This window comes from Dreissena polymorpha, chromosome 12 (assembly GCF_020536995.1).
Source record: "Dreissena polymorpha isolate Duluth1 chromosome 12, UMN_Dpol_1.0, whole genome shotgun sequence".
In the NCBI taxonomy this organism is placed as follows: Eukaryota; Metazoa; Mollusca; class Bivalvia; order Myida; family Dreissenidae; genus Dreissena; species Dreissena polymorpha.
In genome coordinates, this window is record NC_068366.1 from 59,338,458 (window position 1) to 59,359,919 (window position 21,462).

At 34.9% G+C, this 21,462-nt stretch overlaps 2 protein-coding genes across 3 annotated transcripts in view; one reads left to right on the top strand and one right to left on the bottom strand.

Annotated features, from left to right (window-relative positions):
* Positions 1-12,911, bottom strand: part of LOC127852278 (polycomb protein SCMH1-like) — a 39,393-nt gene extending 26,482 nt beyond the window's left edge. Inside the window, exons 1-5 of one of the 2 annotated variants that reach the window (XM_052386173.1) lie at positions 12,811-12,911; positions 5,749-5,829; positions 5,550-5,623; positions 2,952-3,186; positions 1,035-1,123 (exon numbers count right to left, since the gene is read on the bottom strand). In XM_052386173.1, the coding sequence (XP_052242133.1) occupies positions 1,035-1,123; positions 2,952-3,186; positions 5,550-5,623; positions 5,749-5,803 (453 nt within the window). In that variant the 5' untranslated portion in view covers positions 5,804-5,829; positions 12,811-12,911. The remainder of the gene's footprint in view (positions 1-1,034; positions 1,124-2,951; positions 3,187-5,549; positions 5,624-5,748; positions 5,830-12,810) is intronic. The other variant, XM_052386174.1, reaches the window with a different exon arrangement.
* A 174-nt stretch (positions 12,912-13,085) lies between these two features.
* LOC127852279 (uncharacterized) lies at positions 13,086-21,462 on the top strand. Its single transcript, XM_052386175.1, has 3 exons — positions 13,086-13,329; positions 19,336-19,479; positions 21,106-21,462. Exons 1-3 carry the CDS (start codon positions 13,171-13,173, stop codon positions 21,175-21,177), a joined length of 375 nt encoding a protein of 124 aa, XP_052242135.1. The 5' UTR covers positions 13,086-13,170; the 3' UTR covers positions 21,178-21,462.

Sequence of the window (21,462 nt, forward strand, 5' to 3'; positions counted from 1 at the left end):
AAAACGATAGAAAGTTTCGTAAAAAAACCAACTTTCGGCGAGCGAACAAAGAAAATCGTATAGTTGTGTGTAACCACGCGCTCGATTAATTTCGGGTTTTATTATTCAGCGCATTCAATCAATAGAGTTGTTACTGTTTCCGGTTCTTTTGCCAGGCAGCCAGCGTACTGTTTTACGTCGGTTTGTAACCTTATCGTAGTTTGAAATGAGTCATAATAGCAAATATTATGCCAAAAAACCAATCGGAACCATCAATCACAGGACACATTGACAGCAATAATGATGCTGTGCAGGGAGGGATGCAAGCAACTGAGTGATGATTAAACATCAAAGATTGTTGAAATTTCACAAAAATGAAAGAGAGAGACATTGCTTTAAAAGAGATTAAAACAACTAGTAATTGATTTGGTGTGTTCTTTATAATATTTTGTTATTTATATAAACTTTATAACTTAATGGTCATTAAGGCATGCCTGCAAATGATTATTTAAATGGGTATGTTCAATTAAGTATGAACTGTATGATGTATTCAATAAGACCCAAACTTCACGACGCGATTTTCCCAATTTCAGGATTTCACGACTCGATTTTTCCCAATTTTGAGGTTTTCACGACTCAATTTTTCCCAATCGGACCGGTACGGGTACTTTTCCCAATTGGACAAGGAAAATCGCTGTTACTATAAACTAGTGTTATTTTCAACCACAAAGTTTTATGTTCAGCCCTCAAAATACTGTATTGCATGAAATATATATCTGGATGCAATTTCAATAGGGTCATCCACTGTCCAAGGCCAATGCACATGTGAAGTATTCGTTGACGAGTTATTGATTGGAAACAAACTGGTCTACCGACAGACAGACCAACCGACATCCAGTTAAACAATATACCCCCTCTTCTTCAAAGGGGGGCATAATAAATATTGAAAACAATGAACAATATTTGTTAAATGATCAATATAAGTTTCGTATTTACATTACAGAATATATATCCAGTATCCAATAACTAATTAAGGATAAAAATATGTTACCGACCTTCTTAAAGCAAGAGTTGGGAGCACACACAGCTCCATTCAAGGTCTTCTGCATAAAACTTGGCCATGACGACGGGTTCATCCGGAATCCTGTCAGGGACAAGGGTATACATGATTCATAGTAGGGTGGGTGGATACATGATTCATAGTAGGGTGGGGGATACATGATTCATAGTAGGGTGGGGGATACATGAGGGTGGGGGATACATGATTAATGGTAGGGTGGGTGGATACATGGTTCATAGTAGGGTGGGTGGCATGATTAATAGTAGGGTGGGTGGATACATGATTCATAGTAGGGTGGGTGGATACATGATTCATAGTAGGGTGGAGGAATACATGATCAGTAGTAGGGTGGGGGGATACATGATTATTAGTAGGGTGGGGGGATACATGATTTATGGTAATACTAACATGAAACAGGCCTTTTTCTCAATATACAGTATATATATTTTTAAACAATCCAATTATGAATAAACAATACGAAAAGAAGTTCATGTCATGAGCTATACCAGTATTCAAATATAGTTATCATTTCAATTTATAGCTAGAAGACATTAACCTGGCACTTGTGAACCCCATTAGCATAAATAAGATCCTTAGATTGTTGACTGAATTTGCTTTTTGTTTTGTTTGTACACGATTTGCATGAGTTTAATGGGGCCATAACTGGACACTTAGTAAGATATGCTTCAAGCAATATAAAAGGCTTACCGTCATGAAACTAATATAATCATGAAATTGAAGTAAAATATATATTTATGCATATAGGTCAACAACAGGTTCATTTTGGTGAGATATTAAGACTTATTGCCAGATCATGTTCAAGTTAAGATAATATCCTTATCCAGTTGACACCTGAGTCAGAGGATCAAGCAAAGAAAACCCCTTATCTATTGCATTAATTGATTGTATTAATACTGGTAACAAGAACCTTGTTTAAAAAAAAATCTTATTATGATACTAATCAAAACAGAAATGTGTTATTAACACCATTTCCTTATGATTAACCATTTTTCAAGATAATGCCTTTCACAACCAATGCTCTCAGCAAACAGTCAATAAATTAAATAATTTGGCCTAATTAAATTCCGACCTTAAGAGACAGCCTGGAGTGTTTAAAAGCTACTGTACACATTTGTGAAGATATGACAAGACTTGGACATGTTCAATGTCAGAGTTGTGCATTGAATTCCAGTATTTTATTAACATTTCTACATTAGATATATTGAATACAAGGTTAAACTTTAATACAGATAATTCAGCGAGGATTAGAGAGCCTGAATCAAAAGCCTTGGCAAATGCCTCATGTTTTCATGCACAGAATTAAAACTTATCTCTATTCACCGAGTATCTTGTTTACCCCATCATTTTTTCAAGAAAAAACAACAACAGGGAATGGCAGAGTTTGTAAGACAAAACAGGATAAAAGTCAATTTATACCATATATATTTAATTAACAATATGAGTGACAGAGTCCATTTAACGGCCTTGACAGCCTTATTCTAGCTATGCCCAAATAAAGCTAAGTTATTAAGTATACTCATAAGTGTTAATTGCAAAAAATGCATGCTTGATGGGATAAATAAACATTCAACACATAACCCTTCAAATGCAAATGATTCAGAGTTCATAGTAACAACTTGATCATAATCACAAATGCGACTTTTATATCCATGCACCGCTGTTTCACTTTGTTTAAAAGCAAATATCTGGGAATGAAAAAATGTCCTACATTGTTACATTTCATACTGAGGACATATTTAAAGTCTTAACTCAATAGCTTAAGAAATGTCCAAGCAGTTTGCTCAACAAGTTTATCACATTTTATGCCAAATGACAGACATTAGGATCGAAGCATAGACTCCAATATCTCATACATTCCTTGGGTATAATATATACAGTTTCCCAAACATACCAAGTGGGGGTTGCAAGAGTCCTCCATGTTTCTCGCTATGGCCAATCGGGTGCAGATCTGCGCTGTCAACGAGGCGCCAGAAGTCATTTGAGTTGTCACTGCCATCCAGACGCAGACGCAGACGTAACCCGACTGTTGAAATCACCGTGGCAACGCAAGTAGAGGTCAGATTCCTGGGGTCTGCTGCCTCAATCTTTTGACCAGCTTCAAACTCGTTGGTCAGTTCCTCATTTGACTGAACAAGTTTAATTTACATTTACGTGTCTTCAATAATTTTCAATTCTTTATATTCACTTTCAAGCCAATTGATCCTATAGGAAAATCCACTTTGAAATCTGTTCCCCCTGACCTTACATGTTATACAAATTGACCAGTCGCCAAATCATCGATTGCTCTGCCCACATAGTCACGTGGTCTAGTGATTAGAAAACTCCGACAAGCAGATCGCAATTATAGCGGATTAGGCGAGTGAAATACTATATTTTTAACTATGTAATAATAAAAATAGTGTATCATGGAATTTTCTACAATATAAATTGTTAAAGCCACACACAAAACTAAACTGCTTTATAAAACTTTAACAATCATAAATGCTTTAGAGAGAAATGGCGTAATCAAAATAAATGAGTAAACTGCAGACTGCAGTCGACTGGCTATCAGAAACGTTTCATATACATATAATAGGGAGTTGAATAAAAATCCGTTGTAAAGATAAACAGTTATTTACTATTGATTTTGAACTTGTATTAAACAGCCTTACAGTAAATCCGGTGGCTATTCATATATAACTATTTTTTTTGAAAATATTTGTATTAAATGCAAATGACACATCTATATCATTATGGGTTTTTTGTTTATTAAAAATATTTAGATCTTTATTTTATTGTGTTATTTTTAAAAAGACACCGATTCTTTTTATTTAGATATAAATTAAATTTTGATTGTAACCATAATTTAATATAGGTCTTATTTCGTGGTTTCATTAACAGATAGTCTGATATGCATTTTATTCCATGTATTTTTAATGGGAACCAGTTACATTTCACTATCGAAAAATAAATTTGTTGGTATTACGGTGCTGTTCACGAACATTTGAATGGAATATATTAAGTATATTATGCATTTGTTTATTTATAACAAGATGGACCTTATATGTTCATTGCAATGTTCACATTTTTCCCCGTATCAATATATGTTGTACTAGAAATGTTGTTGTTGTTGTATTATAAGCAGTATATTTTACACCTGAAGTCGCTAAAGCTGGCTAAGCCGCGTTGAAATCACCTTTTTGTTGTTTTTACTTTAGTCAAAACAATATTTAAGTTTACAATTTATAATGATTTCCCTTGTTTATGATCCACAGAAAAAAAAGGAAATTATTCAAGTAATTGAATAGTTTTCTTTTCTTGTGTACAGTACCTAACAATGCCTTAATGTTCCTTCATTCTGAGACCCGCGCAACATACTGTCATTTATTAATTATGGACAATTACGCTGAGATTATTAATAAGCGCGTGTGGCAATTATTATGTTGCCCAAACTGCTTAATAATATTGTGCATCAAACGGTTTAACACGTTTAATAGAACACACCACTGTTGTGGTCAAACTAGTTATTGTGTTTGTTTTCTCATTACTTGTTCATATGTTCAAGAAATAAAGGTAAAATAATGACCTTTTATAAAGTATGTATAGCATTTAAAATTTTGAATAATGATCAAACAGTAATGGTCAGGCATTTGATATAAAATCTGTGTAAACTCTTAAAAATTACGTCCATTCCATATGTACGACACAGTTTGTTTGTCGGACAAAATGGCGGCCAGATAAGCATTGCTGAGGGGTGTGTGCAAGCTCGCGATTTGATTGGCTGATAGTTTTATTTGATTGACAGCTGGCGACTGGTCAATTGATCATTGCTATTCAATAAAAATGCTGCTTGATGCACACAAATCAGATACTGAATGGCTGTCCATGAACAAATCTTAACATTTATAGAACCATACTCCGCTTTATACATATACTTACTAAAAATGTCGACGTCTGTATACATTTTTTAAAATTCTTAAACACATTTTCTGGTCTGTCAATATTAGCCAGAATTTGCTTGTAAAATGTATGCATTTTGTGCATTAATAAGTCATATGAAAGATTGTTTCAGATTTTCCACTACATTGTCAAATATCCTGTACATTTTCATGAAAAATGTCCAGATTTAAAACCAGCAGTGTTATATTATGGCATGTGTGAACAACATTAACTTCCAATGTAAAAGATTGCCAAAGTTTTAACAGGACCTACAACATTTTTGCTACAGTCAAAACCAGAACCTGTTATGTACTTGTCCAGATCCAACTCTGACTTGCCATGGGAAATCAAACAGTTGTAAATGTTAAACCCAGTTTCCCAAGTAGGGCCGATGCATTTTTGTTAATGTCATCATTTAAACTAAATCAGTGATTCACTAAAATTTTTATTATTTTCTGATGCGTTTAAGGTGTATTGAGCAATATGAAATTTTACCTCAATGGCATGACTGGACAGTCTTCCAAAGAAGTATTGTTATTACAATGACACCACCAAGCCCAGTATTTAGTACCTGTTTGAAGCAGAACACTGGAGCTGGTGTCCCCCCATCCTCACGTAGATAATCCTCCCAGTTGAATGTGACGTCTAAAACATAACAAGAATCTGTACACTGTTCCAGTTTTGCCTAGTACACTTGAACAGAATGTATTTCATTTCAATTTATATTCAAAAGGATTTTCATCACATTAAAAAAGAACACAAAGACTTACTTTGCACTTCAGAAAACCCTTTTGGAGTATTAGGTGAAGTTGACATCTTCGCCATAGGTTGATGCCACTTTCATGTTCTGTCTGAGTACAAAAAACACAAGAAGTGACGATTGTAACCAGTTTTTTTTATATCAAAGTAGTATAAAAATATAGGTTACATTACAATGGCCTGGAACCTGCATTTTCCATGCAGGGTTTTTTTTGGCCCGATTTTATAGCCGAAATTCGGCTATGTTCCCAATCCCAAAAAGTATACTTTTTTCCCAAAATGTGGCAAAAAAATCCCAATTTCCCAAAAAAAAAAAAAATTTTTTTTTTTTTTTTTTTTTTTTTAGAAAGATGTCTAATGCTTATTTTATCTCAATTTCAATTCAATTACATCTAACAAAGTATTATATGGTTTTGTTCTTTTAATTTGAATGATTATAAAGAGTTATATCAAATTGAGTATTTCCCTAATCAGTGGACTTTTCATGTGGAAAAAAAAGCTAATGAATTTATTTTCCCAATTTCATGAAAATGCCGATAAAATTCCCAATGCCAAAGCCATGGGCTATCTTCCCAAAAAGTGGGAAAAAAACCCTGCCATGCTTAAAATGGACTTCTTACAGGGACCTTTTCTCGTTTTGGTAGATTGACAATATTGACAAAAATTGTTTCAGATTTACAAAAATCGTTGTTGTTATGATATTTGCGATGAAACTGTAAAACTGAACATTTACTATGCTCTATAATATACATTACGTTATATATTTTGTTACTTTACCAGGATTGCTTATATAAATTACAAAGCTTAATCTATGAGCACTGATGACCAACTGGCTGGAGTGATGAACTTTTATTACAAGGGACAGTGGTTCGAGCCCAGTTGAGGACTTATTTGTTTTCTTTCTTTAATTTTATTCTTGTTTTTTTTACTGGAACTGTTTAGTTCCAATGTTTGCCTTTAATCAACGTAAAGCATTTAATGACAAGCTTCAATACATGCCAAAATCTGTGAAAAGGTCCATTTATATTTAACATTTTTCTGTGTTCACAAATATATACTACTTCAAATATTAAGATTAAACAAAATGATGTTTGACCCAAGCAGAACAGAAAAAAAGGTGAACAAGTTAAATGGAAAATTTCCTTTTAAGATGGAATTTTAGCAGATCTGGGATTCAAATAAGCGCTCATTGTTGGGCATTTATTTACCAAGAATCAATTGTTAATGGCAGCAAGAGGCGTTTTCTTGGAGATTTAAATAAAAAGTCCAACAGGGTTGCTTGTAAACAATAGACAGGGCAAGGAAATAAAGCCAGAATTGCTAGTTGCAATAATTCAACTCTAAGCTTTATAGCCCAATGGGCTGCTTCGAGTTGCAATGCGCTCTCTCTTGTCCATGGGTGCAAAATGTTAATTGTTATCAACAATGCAAGGGTTAAGGAACACTGAAACTGCAAGAACTTATTAAAGTTTACCTATCTAAACCACAAACTTATCTAAATGGTACCATTAAAGCAAGAAATAATTGATTTTATTGACTTAGGTTTTGTTTTGTACGCTGTATCCGCCATATTGGAAAATTGACCCAATATTGGTTAGGTCGCAGTACACCAATATTTTGCACGTCGGGGTATGTGCTCCAGCCTATAAAGTCGATAACGATGTGGTATTCGATACAGAATACACTGTTTTAAATTTAAACATAAACATGTCAGCGAGAAAAGTGTGTTAAAACATCGTCGTATTTTTATAGGGTGCATGCGAAGGATAACATCCGTAGGTTGCCATTCAGGAAAATTTAACATGTTTATGAAGTTTATTCATTATTTTCCTCAATTTGTCTCGAATGACGTCTGTTTAGTGAAGCGCACGGATTCGCTGCGCTGAACTGCACCCATGTTTATGAAGGGGTGCATATGGACTGCCAGAGCCGCCATAGCAAAAATTATCAAAGGCTCTGGGAGTCCGTTTATATGGACTACAGAATCGCTGACTCACAATAAAAATATGTTAAGAGTATATAATACACTATTTAATGACTTACTACATGTATTTACTTGGAAAATCATGCAATTGACCAATACATGAACAATTAATTTGGATTCGACCCCTAACCTTTTGAATGCAAAATATAACGAGGTATCAGCGGGACGTTCAACTTCAAGCCATAGGCGCTCGATGTCAATGACAATGTTTTATTTATTCAGTCTTCGAATTAGCCTATAAGCCCGAGTCGATTCTTGGGCCGGTCGGTCGATCCTAAATGCTTATAAAATAGCCCGATCGGTCGATTAAATATTTGAGCGTCATATCAATGACCTGATTTATACACGTTTTTAAGAGGCACGATTAAATTTGCTATTTAAATGCCTAAAATGACGTTATACGTTTAAAAGCATGCGGCCGCCATTTTTCTAAACTGTCGTGTAAACATCTTGTTATGTTTCTATTTAAAGTAATGATGCAAACTGTTCAAACTGAATATGCGTAGATCCCGTTCCGGGATGTTCGCGCATCGGGCACTGCGTAATGTTTTTAAATAATGACCAATCTAGAAGCGTATTTAATTTTAGAAGCGTTTTCCGAAAATGTATTTATAATTCATGAAAAATGGACGAAGTAATTTTTCAATAAGAATAAAAGAGTCTGTAAGGGATGTACGCATTGGGTTAAAACAAATTGATCCTTATTACAGTTAGGTTTCCATGTGTTTTAATCAATTATTCTTGCGTATTAGAAGACAATTTTTCAGCGTATTATTATTAATTTTAGTACTTTCGTTTATTCTGTAATCTCGTTCTGCTACTTGACCTATTTTGCTACTTATAATCTGTTTACGAATATACAATACTTTTCACGGTTGACACATGCTTATCAAAACATCAGGAGTAAATTAAAGAAGCAGACATTGTCACTTGGCAGATTGGGCAATTAACACACCCAGTGGCCTTTTGTTCTGAAGCCACATGCCGACAATTAAGAAATTCACCGGCGATTGTCCTAGTAATAATACGATAATAATCTGTTATTTTAATAGGCTGGTGTATTTTTGAAGTTCTTCGGATACTTTTTAAACATGATAATAATTCGATTTGCTTTAAAATAAAACCAAACACTGGTCAAACTGATTAATGGAATCATTGAATGAGAACATGTGTAATAATAAAGTTACAATAAACAGCATAATTATCTGGTGCATTCTGTATAAAATGCATTTCAAAAGGAAAAATAATACCCTTTATTACTGTAATCACATTCATCTGTTTTTACTAATGGAAGTAGATTTTCTGATTGTTAATAACTATTTTGGTATTCCTGGCCAAAAAAGTCATAAAATTTAAATTGACCTCGGGCTACAGAACATGTCTTCGGGCTATTCAAAATTCCATCATATTAGCCCGAAGGGCTATTTGGCTAAAATATTTAGCGTGCAGACTGTTTATTTATTTGTTTTATAGCTACCCGTTGTTTATTATAATGCATACACATACTAAATTAATAAAAATCTTCTGACAAAACGTCTTCTTAAAAAAAAGCGCGCATTTCAATGAGCGATTGGGGTGACAGCGATTTAATCATGCATAATGACACACTTCCGTTGCTTTTGAAAACGGCGAGTGATTTACCTTGTCAATATCTATCCTCAAATTACCGTAAGTCGACCGGTTAAGGAAACAAGTAAAATAATTTCTGAATTTACGCAACAAAATGCAGCAATATACTATTTACCTTCAGAGATTTATTTAATTCCCGTTAAATCAATGTCAAAAATGATTATTTACAGCATGTTTTACTACGCAAAGCCGACAGTTCCATACACACTACAAGAACATTAACTCCGAGTGTTGTTTACCTTAAGTCGATACGTCACATCCGAGAAAGGGACAGCACTCTAGTGGTAATGGATTAGGCCAACTTAACTGAAAACTTTGCTTCTTTGAACAATTTTAACAATAACTAAAACAGTAAATATTTATTAAATGTTTTCAATATTTTATAAATACAATTGAACAAGTTTGTTTCACTTTTCTTAAGAACAATTTTCACTCTTCTTTAGCACAGCATGGGCACATAAATGTTGCACCTCTTCTGATGACTTTAATTTCTGTACAAAATGACAGGTGTACCCAGTGGTTGCAGGCTCTACTGTCACACTGTGCCCATTTTACAAAAGTCATTTTGGATAAGCCTTAAAAGAAAACAAGTAAAAAAATCACAATTAAGAAGAGGTCTGCAGGGCCCTCAATCTATCAAATCTGCCGCCGAATTTCGGCGGCAGTCCCCCACCTGAAAAGTATACTTTTTTCCCCTTTTGGGGGGAAAAATTCCCCCTAAAAAAAAAATAATTTTTTTTTTTTTTTTTTTTTTTTTTTAATAGAAAGATGTGTCTCATAATTATTATATCTCAATCCTATTTCAATTTAATCTTTTCAAACATACTAAATTATGAAAAATGCAATGAATATAGTGCAAACATGTACAAATGAAATAATGAGAGAGTAAGTAAAAAAATCCCCCAAAAAGGGAAACGCCGCGAAAATTCCCCCTCCTAAGGGCTGTGGACCCCTTCCCCCAAAGTAGTGTGAGGGCCCTGGGTCTGAAAACCAATTTAATAAAAAAAGCTTTGCCTTAAATTTACCACGATTTACTACTATTTCTGATATGATGCGCTGTCAATGAAAGTGTAATGTTAAGATCGTCTGCTTTACATTTCAATTTTTGTGGGAATTTAATAAATAGGACCAATAAAATGTATGGGATGTAGTTAAATTTGTGTAATTTTAGTTAAATTTTGAAATGCAATTTTACCTGTTTTTTCCTCTTTTTGTTTTTATTTGTTTTTGTTTATAAGCCTAGTTCTGTCACTTCATCGAAATACTCGGAGCGCTTGCGTGTGACGTCATCCAAATGGCCGCGTTCTTAATGTAAACAAAGTGGTCGAAATTAGGTCATGGACGACTTACGGTAACTGTACGATATACAGTACACTCCACGCGTTTTCCCCAATTTCCCTCCATACTCCGCGGGTTTCGACCTGGAGGGAGATTAAGAAAATCCCGCTATACGCGGCGTTTGCATGATTTTGGACGCGGCGGTTAACGATCGGCAAAACTGATAAACCGACGCGGCGGCCCTCGACGTTGGCAACGCGGGGGAAACTCCGCGTTTTACGAGATAACGATCAATTTAATTTTGTTTGACTTCCTGATTTTCAAATAAAATTACATTTATTACAAGTACATACATGTACATGTAGTATAATATTTACAATTAAAAAAAACAACCAAGATAGATCGATCCCGACGTGGTTGTAGAAGTAGTTGTGGTTGTATAGAAAACTCGTTGATTTACGACACACAAAACGTCGTCTTTTAACTAATACTTACCAATTAATATAAACACAGTTTGCAACATTGTTTTTATTTTGATAATTTAATCCAAAGTTTTCATGTTAGCAGGTGATTTTCTATAATGAACATGTATACAAATGACCAAGGACCCTAAAAATCTCGCAAATCTGTGTGAATTGACAGTTTGACGTAATCAAAGAAAAGCCGCTTCCTGTCTAAAGGCATAACTTACTCAAGTAAACACGTTCAACGAATGCATAAGGAATGGTTTTAATTGTCGGAACAAAGTCTATTCTCTGCTAGCTAATGCATTGATTTTCTCTTTGTTTGTAGGTTATTCCATTGATTGCTAAAAGGTGGTAACTATTGAGTTGATAATTGCATTTAATATTCACAGTTGTATTCTTGTTGCGTCGACATTCTAAACAATGTTTACCAGTAATTATGGACCAAATCGGCAGAGTGACATTCACACATGTTAATCCCTTTTGTCAAAACACCGAATACAGCAGTCTACACAATAGGTCAGTAGACAAGCTTTGCGTGTTTTCATAACGTCAAACACTTAAAATCCAGTTCCGCCCAGATGTCTTCTGTAATCAGTTTACAGTACAATTAGTGTAAAAATAATTACTCTACTAAAATACCGTAATGATAAAGATTCGGCGTGTTCGATTTGAAATTATTTTAGAGGAAATATCAACTTATTCGCGATATAATTTCGTTAATAAATACCAAAGAAACTTTTAACCGAAATCAACAATGTTCTCTGCGCTACAAAGTTTGTATCAAAAAAATCAATACACGCACGCTTTGCAGGAGTATACATTGTACCTTGACCTTGTACATTGCAGCATAATTTTCGCGCGCTTTTGTCGGGAAATATACATGACTGTATATTGGAAGCATTTGTAAACGTCGTGTTAACAATTAAAAATCGTAGTGTGTTTCGGATTACTATTAAAATTATTATTCTCATTTGGAAATTTTACGGAACATTTATTCTTGTGTCGTATGTGTTATGATTTAAATATTAATTTGTCAAATGTATTATATTAGACTAATTCATATTGTAGACGTACCTGTGAATTAAAAAACATAATTTTTATACGTATTAATTTTCTATACAATTATCTTTTTATACATGTACTACAGTATTTAAACAATTTATTATAACAATGTTTTTATTTTTTGGCATGCCCAGTAGCACACTGCTAACGCGGCGTTGCGAGGCGATCACTGATAAGAACGGAAGGTGTCTGCATTTACCGACTAGCCTAAAGTAATACACGCCGCGGGAATTAGCGAACGCGGCGTAACGCCGAGCGTTTTATCGAGTTCACCTCGCTCTTTCAACGCCGCGTGAACACTCGCGAGCAGAAAAAACCCGCGGAGGGAGCGCGTTTTTTGGGGAAAACGCGTGGAGTGTACTGTACATACATAGTCGAACCATCTTTTTTAAGAAGACGTTTTGTCGTCAGATTTTTATTAATTTGGTATGTGTATGCATTATCATAAACAACGGGTAACTAAAAAATAAATAAATTTAAAATAAAACATTGTCATTGACATCGAGCGCCTATGCTTCAAGCTTTAGTTTAATATCGTTAGTTGCCCGGTTATAAGTTTCAAATTAAACATATTTCTATTGATAATAATGTTATACATTGGTAAAATATACACGAATTAACAAGAAAGATGAAACCAAAAGACATGTCATTACATAATGATGATGATAATCGAGCAGTTTCAAATTTTCTTATTTTCAATTCACCTGTGTAGTTTTTCTCGACAATTCACGCGAGACTAATGGATCCGAAAGAAAACGAAATAAAGTAAAGCGAGAGGAAAAATGTTGCAGATGATATGAGTCGAGTTATTTAATCATATAAATTTAATCCCGTCTTTTTTTTGAAAACAAAAACTATTACAGAATAATTTGAATATTTTAAAACAACTTTAGAGGTTACTTTTACAAGAATGTCGATCTTGCCTTGTTTCAGTTTCTCTTTGGGTTAATAGAAATTGTAGCAACAACAACTATATCAGCGACCTTCAATAAATTTGTGGTTTTTTCGTAAAAATGCCGCCTGAAGTACAGAAATGGGATCCAAAAACGATGTTTAATCTCTCGCAACAGGAACTAGACATAATCGCAAAAAGAAAAGCAATGGTTCAAGAACGTAAACAGTTGTTCAGAGTGTTGAATGACCCAAGGGCCTCTGGTTTTGGTGGGACTGTGGTAGGTTCATGAGGTTTATATACAGATTGTCTGATTAGGAACTGTAGCAGAAATGTGATCAAATGACAGTGAAAGAGAGTGAAAATGTGTTTTATGCCCCTGCCATTAAAAATAAAGAATGTCTTTATGCCATATAGCAGGGCTTTTTTAAAAGCTTTTTGGGAAGATAGCCCATGGCTTTGAAATTGGGCATTTCATCGGCATTTTCAAGAAATTGGGAAAATAAATGGGGATTTAAAATTACATGAATGAGTTCAGCATCTATAATCACAAACACCACCATGAATAACAGTTTTCCACATAAAAAGCTCACTCAAAGTCTTCAGTCACATCAGGCACCATTTTATTAAGAGGCGCTTCATCTTCTGTAGTACTACTGCTTTCAAGATCAGGGCTTTCCTTTGACCCGAGCTCCCGGGTTTTGACGCTTGAAAATTACAGAAGACCCCTTTTTGACTCTTGAGAAAATTACGTCATGCGTCACATTTGACCCGGGGGAATATACCAACTTGCGTCAACGAGATCAAAAGTTGTTAAGACTAAGCGATAATTGGCTCGGGGCGGAGTGTCTCATTTAGTACACGCTAATCGTTAACGCCCGTTTCCAATCATCGAAGCACAAGTCCACCCAGTAGGCGGAGTTTGGTTAATTAAGAAATCTAGTATTGACCAATTAAAACACTGCTGGTTCGATGACGCGTGCATTAACTTTCCATTATTTATCATAGCGTTTGTTATCAGCTGTTTGCGGAAAAGACGTGTATTAAACCCACCTAGTTGCAATAATCCCACTCCCAGCTATTGACCCTCTGAGCTATACGTATGTACTCATAAAAGCTCAGAGCATTTAAGAAGAACTATAAACCCACCAAAACAGAATGGACTCATCCGCGTCAGTTTTAATAATATTCAATATAAAATAATAACATCCATATCCACAGAACACCGTAAAGCATATTTTGAGATATTTCCAGAGTATGGCAGAATGTATTTCCAAAGCTGAATGCACCCATCACTGTTTCACTTCATGATTGCTCAGTTCAAAGACGCGCGAAAGTTATGCTGGCATATGTACTGCCTACAACGTCAAATTACACGCTTTGCATCAAAGTTGCTAAAAATAACTATAGAACCGATACAACTGGCCTTGTGGCAAAGTGACAATTTTTGCATGAGCTAATTGATTACAAAATACATGTAGGCGTAATAATTGACCGTTTGAGAAGGCATAGAAAACGGCGTGTTTGTCGCACGTCTTCAGTGAAGATGGCACATGAAATAATTAAAGGGCGTCGGAATTTTTGATGGGATTAAATACGGAGGCACCTTTTTCGGCGAGTAGAAATAATTTCCTTTTATAGTTTACCGATTTATATAGGCTATTGTGTTTAGGTACCACCCGTATGTTGTTGTTTTTTTTGTGATAGCCAGCAGAAATGTTTTTTTTTTCACATTTTGTATTTCATTCTTAATTTAATAGCCACGCGAAACGGTCAAACAAAGTTATTGGATAAAGTGTAATTGTGCAAAGTGTAATTGTGCTTGTGCATTCGGAAAATGTCACAGAGAAACCTTTTCGACTTCGGAATCGGTAGTAACTCTGAAAGTGTGTGTAAGACGCCAACGACAAAGCGTACTTTAGATCTAAATGACAGTGCTCCTAACATCCCCAAACGTGCGAAAGAACATATGACATATTACTCTGCTGTATACATGAAGTTAATGTTGTATTCGAATACATGTTTTATATTTATTAATCATGGAAATATTGTGTTTAAATGCATAGTGTTGTAGTGACAGTAAAATGTAAGAAATAAATGTTAACATACATGTATCTTTTTATTTGTTGCTTTTTATATATTATATCTCAGTAATTTGCTTAAATTGCAAAAAATCATTGACTCTCCTGCGTTATTATTAGGACTCTCAGAAGTTTGATTTTGACTCTTGAAAATATGGTCCCAAGAGTCCTTGACTCTTGAGATTTGAGGTCTAAGGAAAGCCCTGAAGATGTTGAATATCAGTCAGCACTTTGTTTTCGGAAATCAACAATGATGCAACAATGCAAAAGCATGAAAAAAGTCACTTGTCATTAGATTTCTATCATTAATTAGGGCTCTAGCTTGGCTCAGATTTTAGGGAGAAGTCACAAGTCTTCCCATTGAAACTCCCTCCATTGTTAATGATTAACAATGGAAGGAGTTTCATTGGGAAGACTTGTACTTCTTGACAATGTTTGTTTATTTAATGCAGGGTTTTTTCAGCACTGTCTGCGCCTCCGGGAAACGGAGGCATTCCCAAAGCAAATGGACCCGTTCCCAATCAAATTTTGATTGCATTTTTCCCAATTTCAAAAAATTAAATCTTCCAAAATCGTAAAAGGTAAACATAATTTATATCGAAAGAGTGACTTCCCTTCATTCGCGACATAATAAAACCTTTAGTGACACAGATTTTTTGGTGTATTTGCCGGATGCATTTACTCTCAGTGATGACGTTCGAACTGTTCCGCATTATACAAAAGAGTATATAGAGCCGCACAATACACATTCTATACCATATCTGTAGACGCTTATTTTCAATAATGGCTTCGCACAATAGTAAATATTACATTAAAAAAACACGAAAAATAGACGCTAAAGGATGTGTAACGATATCATCAATGTTTTCGAAACGCTCAGAATCTTACGAAATTACTGCCGCGAGTAACCCTGAACAGACAGGCTCGGACGATACGCAGCAAAATGTAACAGCAACAGAAGTAATGCCAGGGCCGTCAATCACAAAATCAGCAACTGAATGCTCAGAGCCTTGTAAGAAAGTTGTATACATTAAAGTATGAAATGAAATACCCATGGCTCTAATTTAGCTCGGCCAAAAATGTTGCTGTAACTTGTGTTTGGGCAGTGTTTGTTTTGCATGTGTTTATATTAATAAATTGTTAAACCACAGACTTATTTAAGCATGAATAATTCTTTTTTTTCCCCAAAATGAGCCGTTTCACGAAACAAAAATTCCCAAAATGGGCAATTTTGTCGATAAAAAATTCCCAATTTGGTCAGACTCCTTTTCCCAAAGTAGGCAGAAAAACCCCTGTAATGACGCTTACTTAACAAAATTAGCAGTTTTCGTTTTGCCGCCAGGGTTTTGCTTACGAATCTTTTTCATATAATATTTCGAATTGCGCGACATATTTGTTTTCTATGCAGCCGAATCACAAAACGCTTTAATTTCATCGCAATTATAATAAGTGCCTGAACAACACGTAGAGTATCGTGCACACGAATAATGCCGATGTTATCCATACCGAAGTATAGTCTAAAACCTGTACTAGACCGGATCGGACGACGCTTTCCGTAAAGCGAAACAGCCAATGTCGATAGCGTTTTTTCCCCAAGTGGGAATTTTTAAGCAAATTTTGGGAAAAAAGTATACTTTTTGCAATTGGGAATATAGCCGAATTTCGGCTATAAAATCAGGCCAAAACAGACATGTATAGTTTAACTCTTGTCTGGGTCAAATAAAAAAATTCTGGTGGTCGATTTTCATTAACTATGTACCGTTTTGTTGGGAAAGATTGCCTTGTGATGAAAAATGACCAAAACATCTTCTTGCCAACTTAAACTACAAGAAAAAACTTCTCAAACTCGAACAAATGCTAGGTAGGCTCTCGTCTGACCGAACGTTCAGTGCAGATTTTACAAGAGTAAAACTATCGAAATACGCCAGCTACCAAACATAATCCGCATTAGTACAATAAAAAAATACAAGTTTATCAACTAACAACCATGGGTCTGTTAGAAAACAAAGTCAGCAAACTGTGCTGTGGCTCATGTGGCATGCGCTCTCATTGGCCAATATCAATTTTCCAATACATTGACGCTCCGCCTTTAGTTGGGGAAACTCAACATATTCGGTGATGTCGATATCGCTTTGATCTTAAGAAGGGCTAGGTGCAGAAAAATACACTTATCGGTAAATTTAAAGCGCCCCACTGACTCTGGTTTCAGAATTCAAGTGCCCCGGCGATAGAATGTTACATGGCCTGTGGAAAGCACTGCAGTCAGGTCGCAGTATACCAACCCTTTGCGCATTATGATTTGTTATGTAGACTAAGTTGATAACGATTTTAGAATATTTACACTGCTTCAAATTTTGCCATCAAAATGACAACAAGAAAAGTGTGTAGAAAGATTGTTGTGTATTTAAGGGTCTATGCAAAGGATACCGTCAGTAGGTTGCCATTCAGGTAAATTTAATGTGTTTTTGAAGTTTATTCATTGCTTTCCTTAATTGCTCACAAACGACGTCTATTTAGACTTTTAGTGATGCGTACTGATCACCTTCTGAGAACTGCGGCTGTGTTTATGAAGGGGTGCATATGGACTCCCAGAGCCTTCACAGAAAAAATTATCATAGGCTCTGGGAGTCCGTTGATATGGACAATCCTACAGCTAGGCCTACATGGTGCAGCCCCTTGCCACCCCAAGGTCTCATCCCTCTTGGACCCCAACCATGTCCTGATAACTTTTTTATACCACAGCAATTATTTGAAGTGTCAATAAAATAATATAACTTTTATGTCCCCAAAGGAGGGCATAAAGTGATCGAACCGGCCGTCTGTCTTTCCGTCACACTTTGTGTTTAGGTTTCTGCGTTAAGTTTCGAAAAATGCTCATAACTTCTATGTCTCTTCAGATAGCAACTTGATATTTGGCATGCATGTGTATCTCATGGAGCTGCACATTTTGAGTGGTGAAAGGTCAAGGTCAACATCAGGACATCCTTCAAGATCAAAGGTCAATAAAACAAATCCAAGGGAAGTAATAAGTTTCAAAGGGAGATAATTATCTCTACCTGCCAAATGATAAAAAACATTTAATAAACATTTAATAAATCAAAGCGGAGCAGTAGGGGGCATTGTGTTTCTGACAAACACATCTCTTGTTCACTTTGATATCTAGGTTTATAAATGATAGAGACAATGTGTTAATAAAAATACATGTTATATATATTAATACCAATATGACACATGAAGTGTCCTATAACATAATTATATTTATACCTATATGACACATGATATATTACAAAGGATAATAATTACAATGGGATAATATGACAACAATTGATTAACAAATGAGAACCCTGCGAATGCCCTTTAAAATCCTGGCTGGTGCACTGGAATGATTGTTTGTACAGTGTCAGAGGTTGTCAGTTCCAAACCTTCCAAAGCAAATTGTATTTCATTCAATATTGTCAAGAAACCTTACTGCATATAATTAATTTAAACAAATTGCACAGTCATAATAAATATTATAATTATATACAGTCAACTGCACAAATTTTTTAATCATCCAAAGCTCGTACAATATTTTTGGAAATTCCAGCAAAATTCTGCTTCCTTTTAATCAAAGCACAAAACACAGATTTCTTTTTTGAAAGCACACATGACGTAAACCAAGGTGTCTGTGTTTGTCTCAAAAGTATTTGTATTAACTGCATACTGTTTTATCTGTTGTCAATTTATTAATTTGACTGTAAACAGGGATGGTTTAAGTGCCTAAACAACTTACACTTTTTATTTAAAAAGATAAAAAAACATTTATTAGACTATAATTATTTTGGTGGAACAGAAAGTTTACACTTTGGTCACAGATAAAATGTCCTTAAAACAAAACACTCAAAGTCCCAATATGGGAAGTAGAATCAGTCAAATATGGGGGGGCATTAAAGTAATTCATTAATGCATAAATTAATTCATTTCATCCACGGAAAAGGTCTCAAAAATGATCAGCCTGAAAACAAACACAAATGTTTTTTGTAAATTATTGTATGTCCCTTCTTTTAATTAGTGTTTCACCTTGATCTCAAACAGTATAATGTTTCTGAATTTGAAAATTAATAATGTCAAATATTATCAGACTTTGAAGGTTGACCCATGAACTTTGGATTGTGGACCCATGATGTTTAATTTATTCACATGGTATTTTATAATATTGCTTTCAGTTTGACCCAGCTATGCAGAGGTGGTATTCTGCGAGACACACTTATGGACAACACTTCAAGGCAACAAGATCCCACTATGCCTGGTTATGGGGAGCGCTGATCCTCCCTGTTGGCTTTTTTACTTACTTCATCACTAAAGAAAGAGTGAGTTCGCTATTGTTTTGTTTGAGTCTGATGTTGCAAAAATGGGTCTTAATTCCATCAGCAGCCAGCGTAGCCCCAGACCAGCCAGTGCATTTGCCCAGTCTTGTCAGAAGCTACCCTGTCCGCTAATGAGACCTGGAAACTTTGTGTGACTTTATAGTGGACATGTTAACCCTTGACTAGAATTTCTGTTAGACCTATTGACATATCATTTATCTGTTAAAGTTGAGAAGACTGGCTTGTCTGGTTATTACATTGAACGACAACATATCATACCTACTGTTACCTATTATTATGTTTGCATGGATTGATATTGCCAGTATTACTTGCACAAGATAGTTAATAAGGCTGTTTTGGTCATTGTCGGCTCGGGTACTACTAACATGTATCCCGGGTACTCGTACGTTTACTTTCATGTACCCCGGGTACGATAAATATACTAAAACGTACCCAGGAAATTTAACGCTAAATCGGTCCTTGTCGGATGTTTAAAAAAAATAAATTATATTCACATTTATGTCAATTTTCTGTAAATAACCTCTATATTATCGAAACTCATACTCAAAAAGCATGAAAGCATGTTGATGCATTTTTTTTTAAAGGAGGAGTTTAAGATAATCAGTAGCGCGTTTACTGACATCGGATTTCAGGCGGGAATACAACTCGGGTACAGTCTAATATCGACGGGGTATGATGAAGTATATTTAACTTACCCGGGGTACCTGTAAGTATACTTAAGAGTACCCGGGGTACATGTAAGTAGTACCCGAGCCGACAATGACAAATCGAGCGTTAATAAGTCCTACATTTATTTAATCTAAGGCTTTTGGGATGAGTAGAGTTTGGTCATAGTTTTCACAAATTGTTTACCTACATGTATATTTTTGTGTTGGAGAATTATGGGAGAATTATTCTAAAATCTGTCATGAATAAGAGATAGAGGACATTTGTTCATGTCAGTGTAAGATCGTTTGTTATTTCACAAGTGATCATAGAAAATATATTTTCAAGAGTGGCGCAGCCACATGTGAAAATATTATTTTTCTATGATCACGAGTGAAATAACAAACGATCTTACACTTACATGAACAAATTTTCTGTTTCTTTTATGCCCCATTTTCAAGAAAATAATTAACAGCTGTTTCCCTTTCACTGAAAAGTTACCCTTTCTCTGAGTTTCTCTCGTGTCGCGCCTCAATACATTTCAAATCACAAACTGACATCATTTTAACACTGAAATTCTCCAGTTAAACTCTTTTACAATGTAAATAAACAATGAAAAAGCATAAAATAAAAAGAAAATGTGTTGGATTTGTTGGAATGTCGATTTTAATTCACTCGTGATCGTAGAAAATATACATAAAATTATTTATGATAATCTAAAAATAGAAAAAGGAGCTCCGAAAATTTGTTCTTTTCACCGATGAAAAGAACAATTAGTTTATTTTCACTGCTGTTATTTCACTGCAGAAATGTCATATTTTATCATTAGGTATAAAAGAAGATAGTTATCCTTTGCACGGAAAACTTGACATAGTCCTGTAAAATATGATTGAACTACAATGTATATAACTCTGGTACTGTTATGAGCTTATTTATAATTGCTGTGGTGTTGTTTGTTTTCAGAACGAGAGAGAGGCAAGGTACAGGCGTGGGGAAGTGTCAACGAAAGACAAGCCTTTTAAAAATAATTACTAGTTTATGGGATTATAATTGATCTGGCTCACTTGTGACAAACATGATTTATACATAGATAAGAATGTTCATGGTATAAAGAACTGATGAAGAAATGTTTCATGAACTAAACTCATGTTTTTGTCTGAAGTGTATATATTGGCACACAGGGGTTAACAGTGTTATAAGAGCAAGCTTATAGTCGTGTGTTTGTAATTCAAAACAGTAAATAATTCTCTCGAAGCCTAAAATATTATTGGTGAAGTGTTTGTTATATATATGTGTGTGGAAGTAAATGTTCGGAATTGA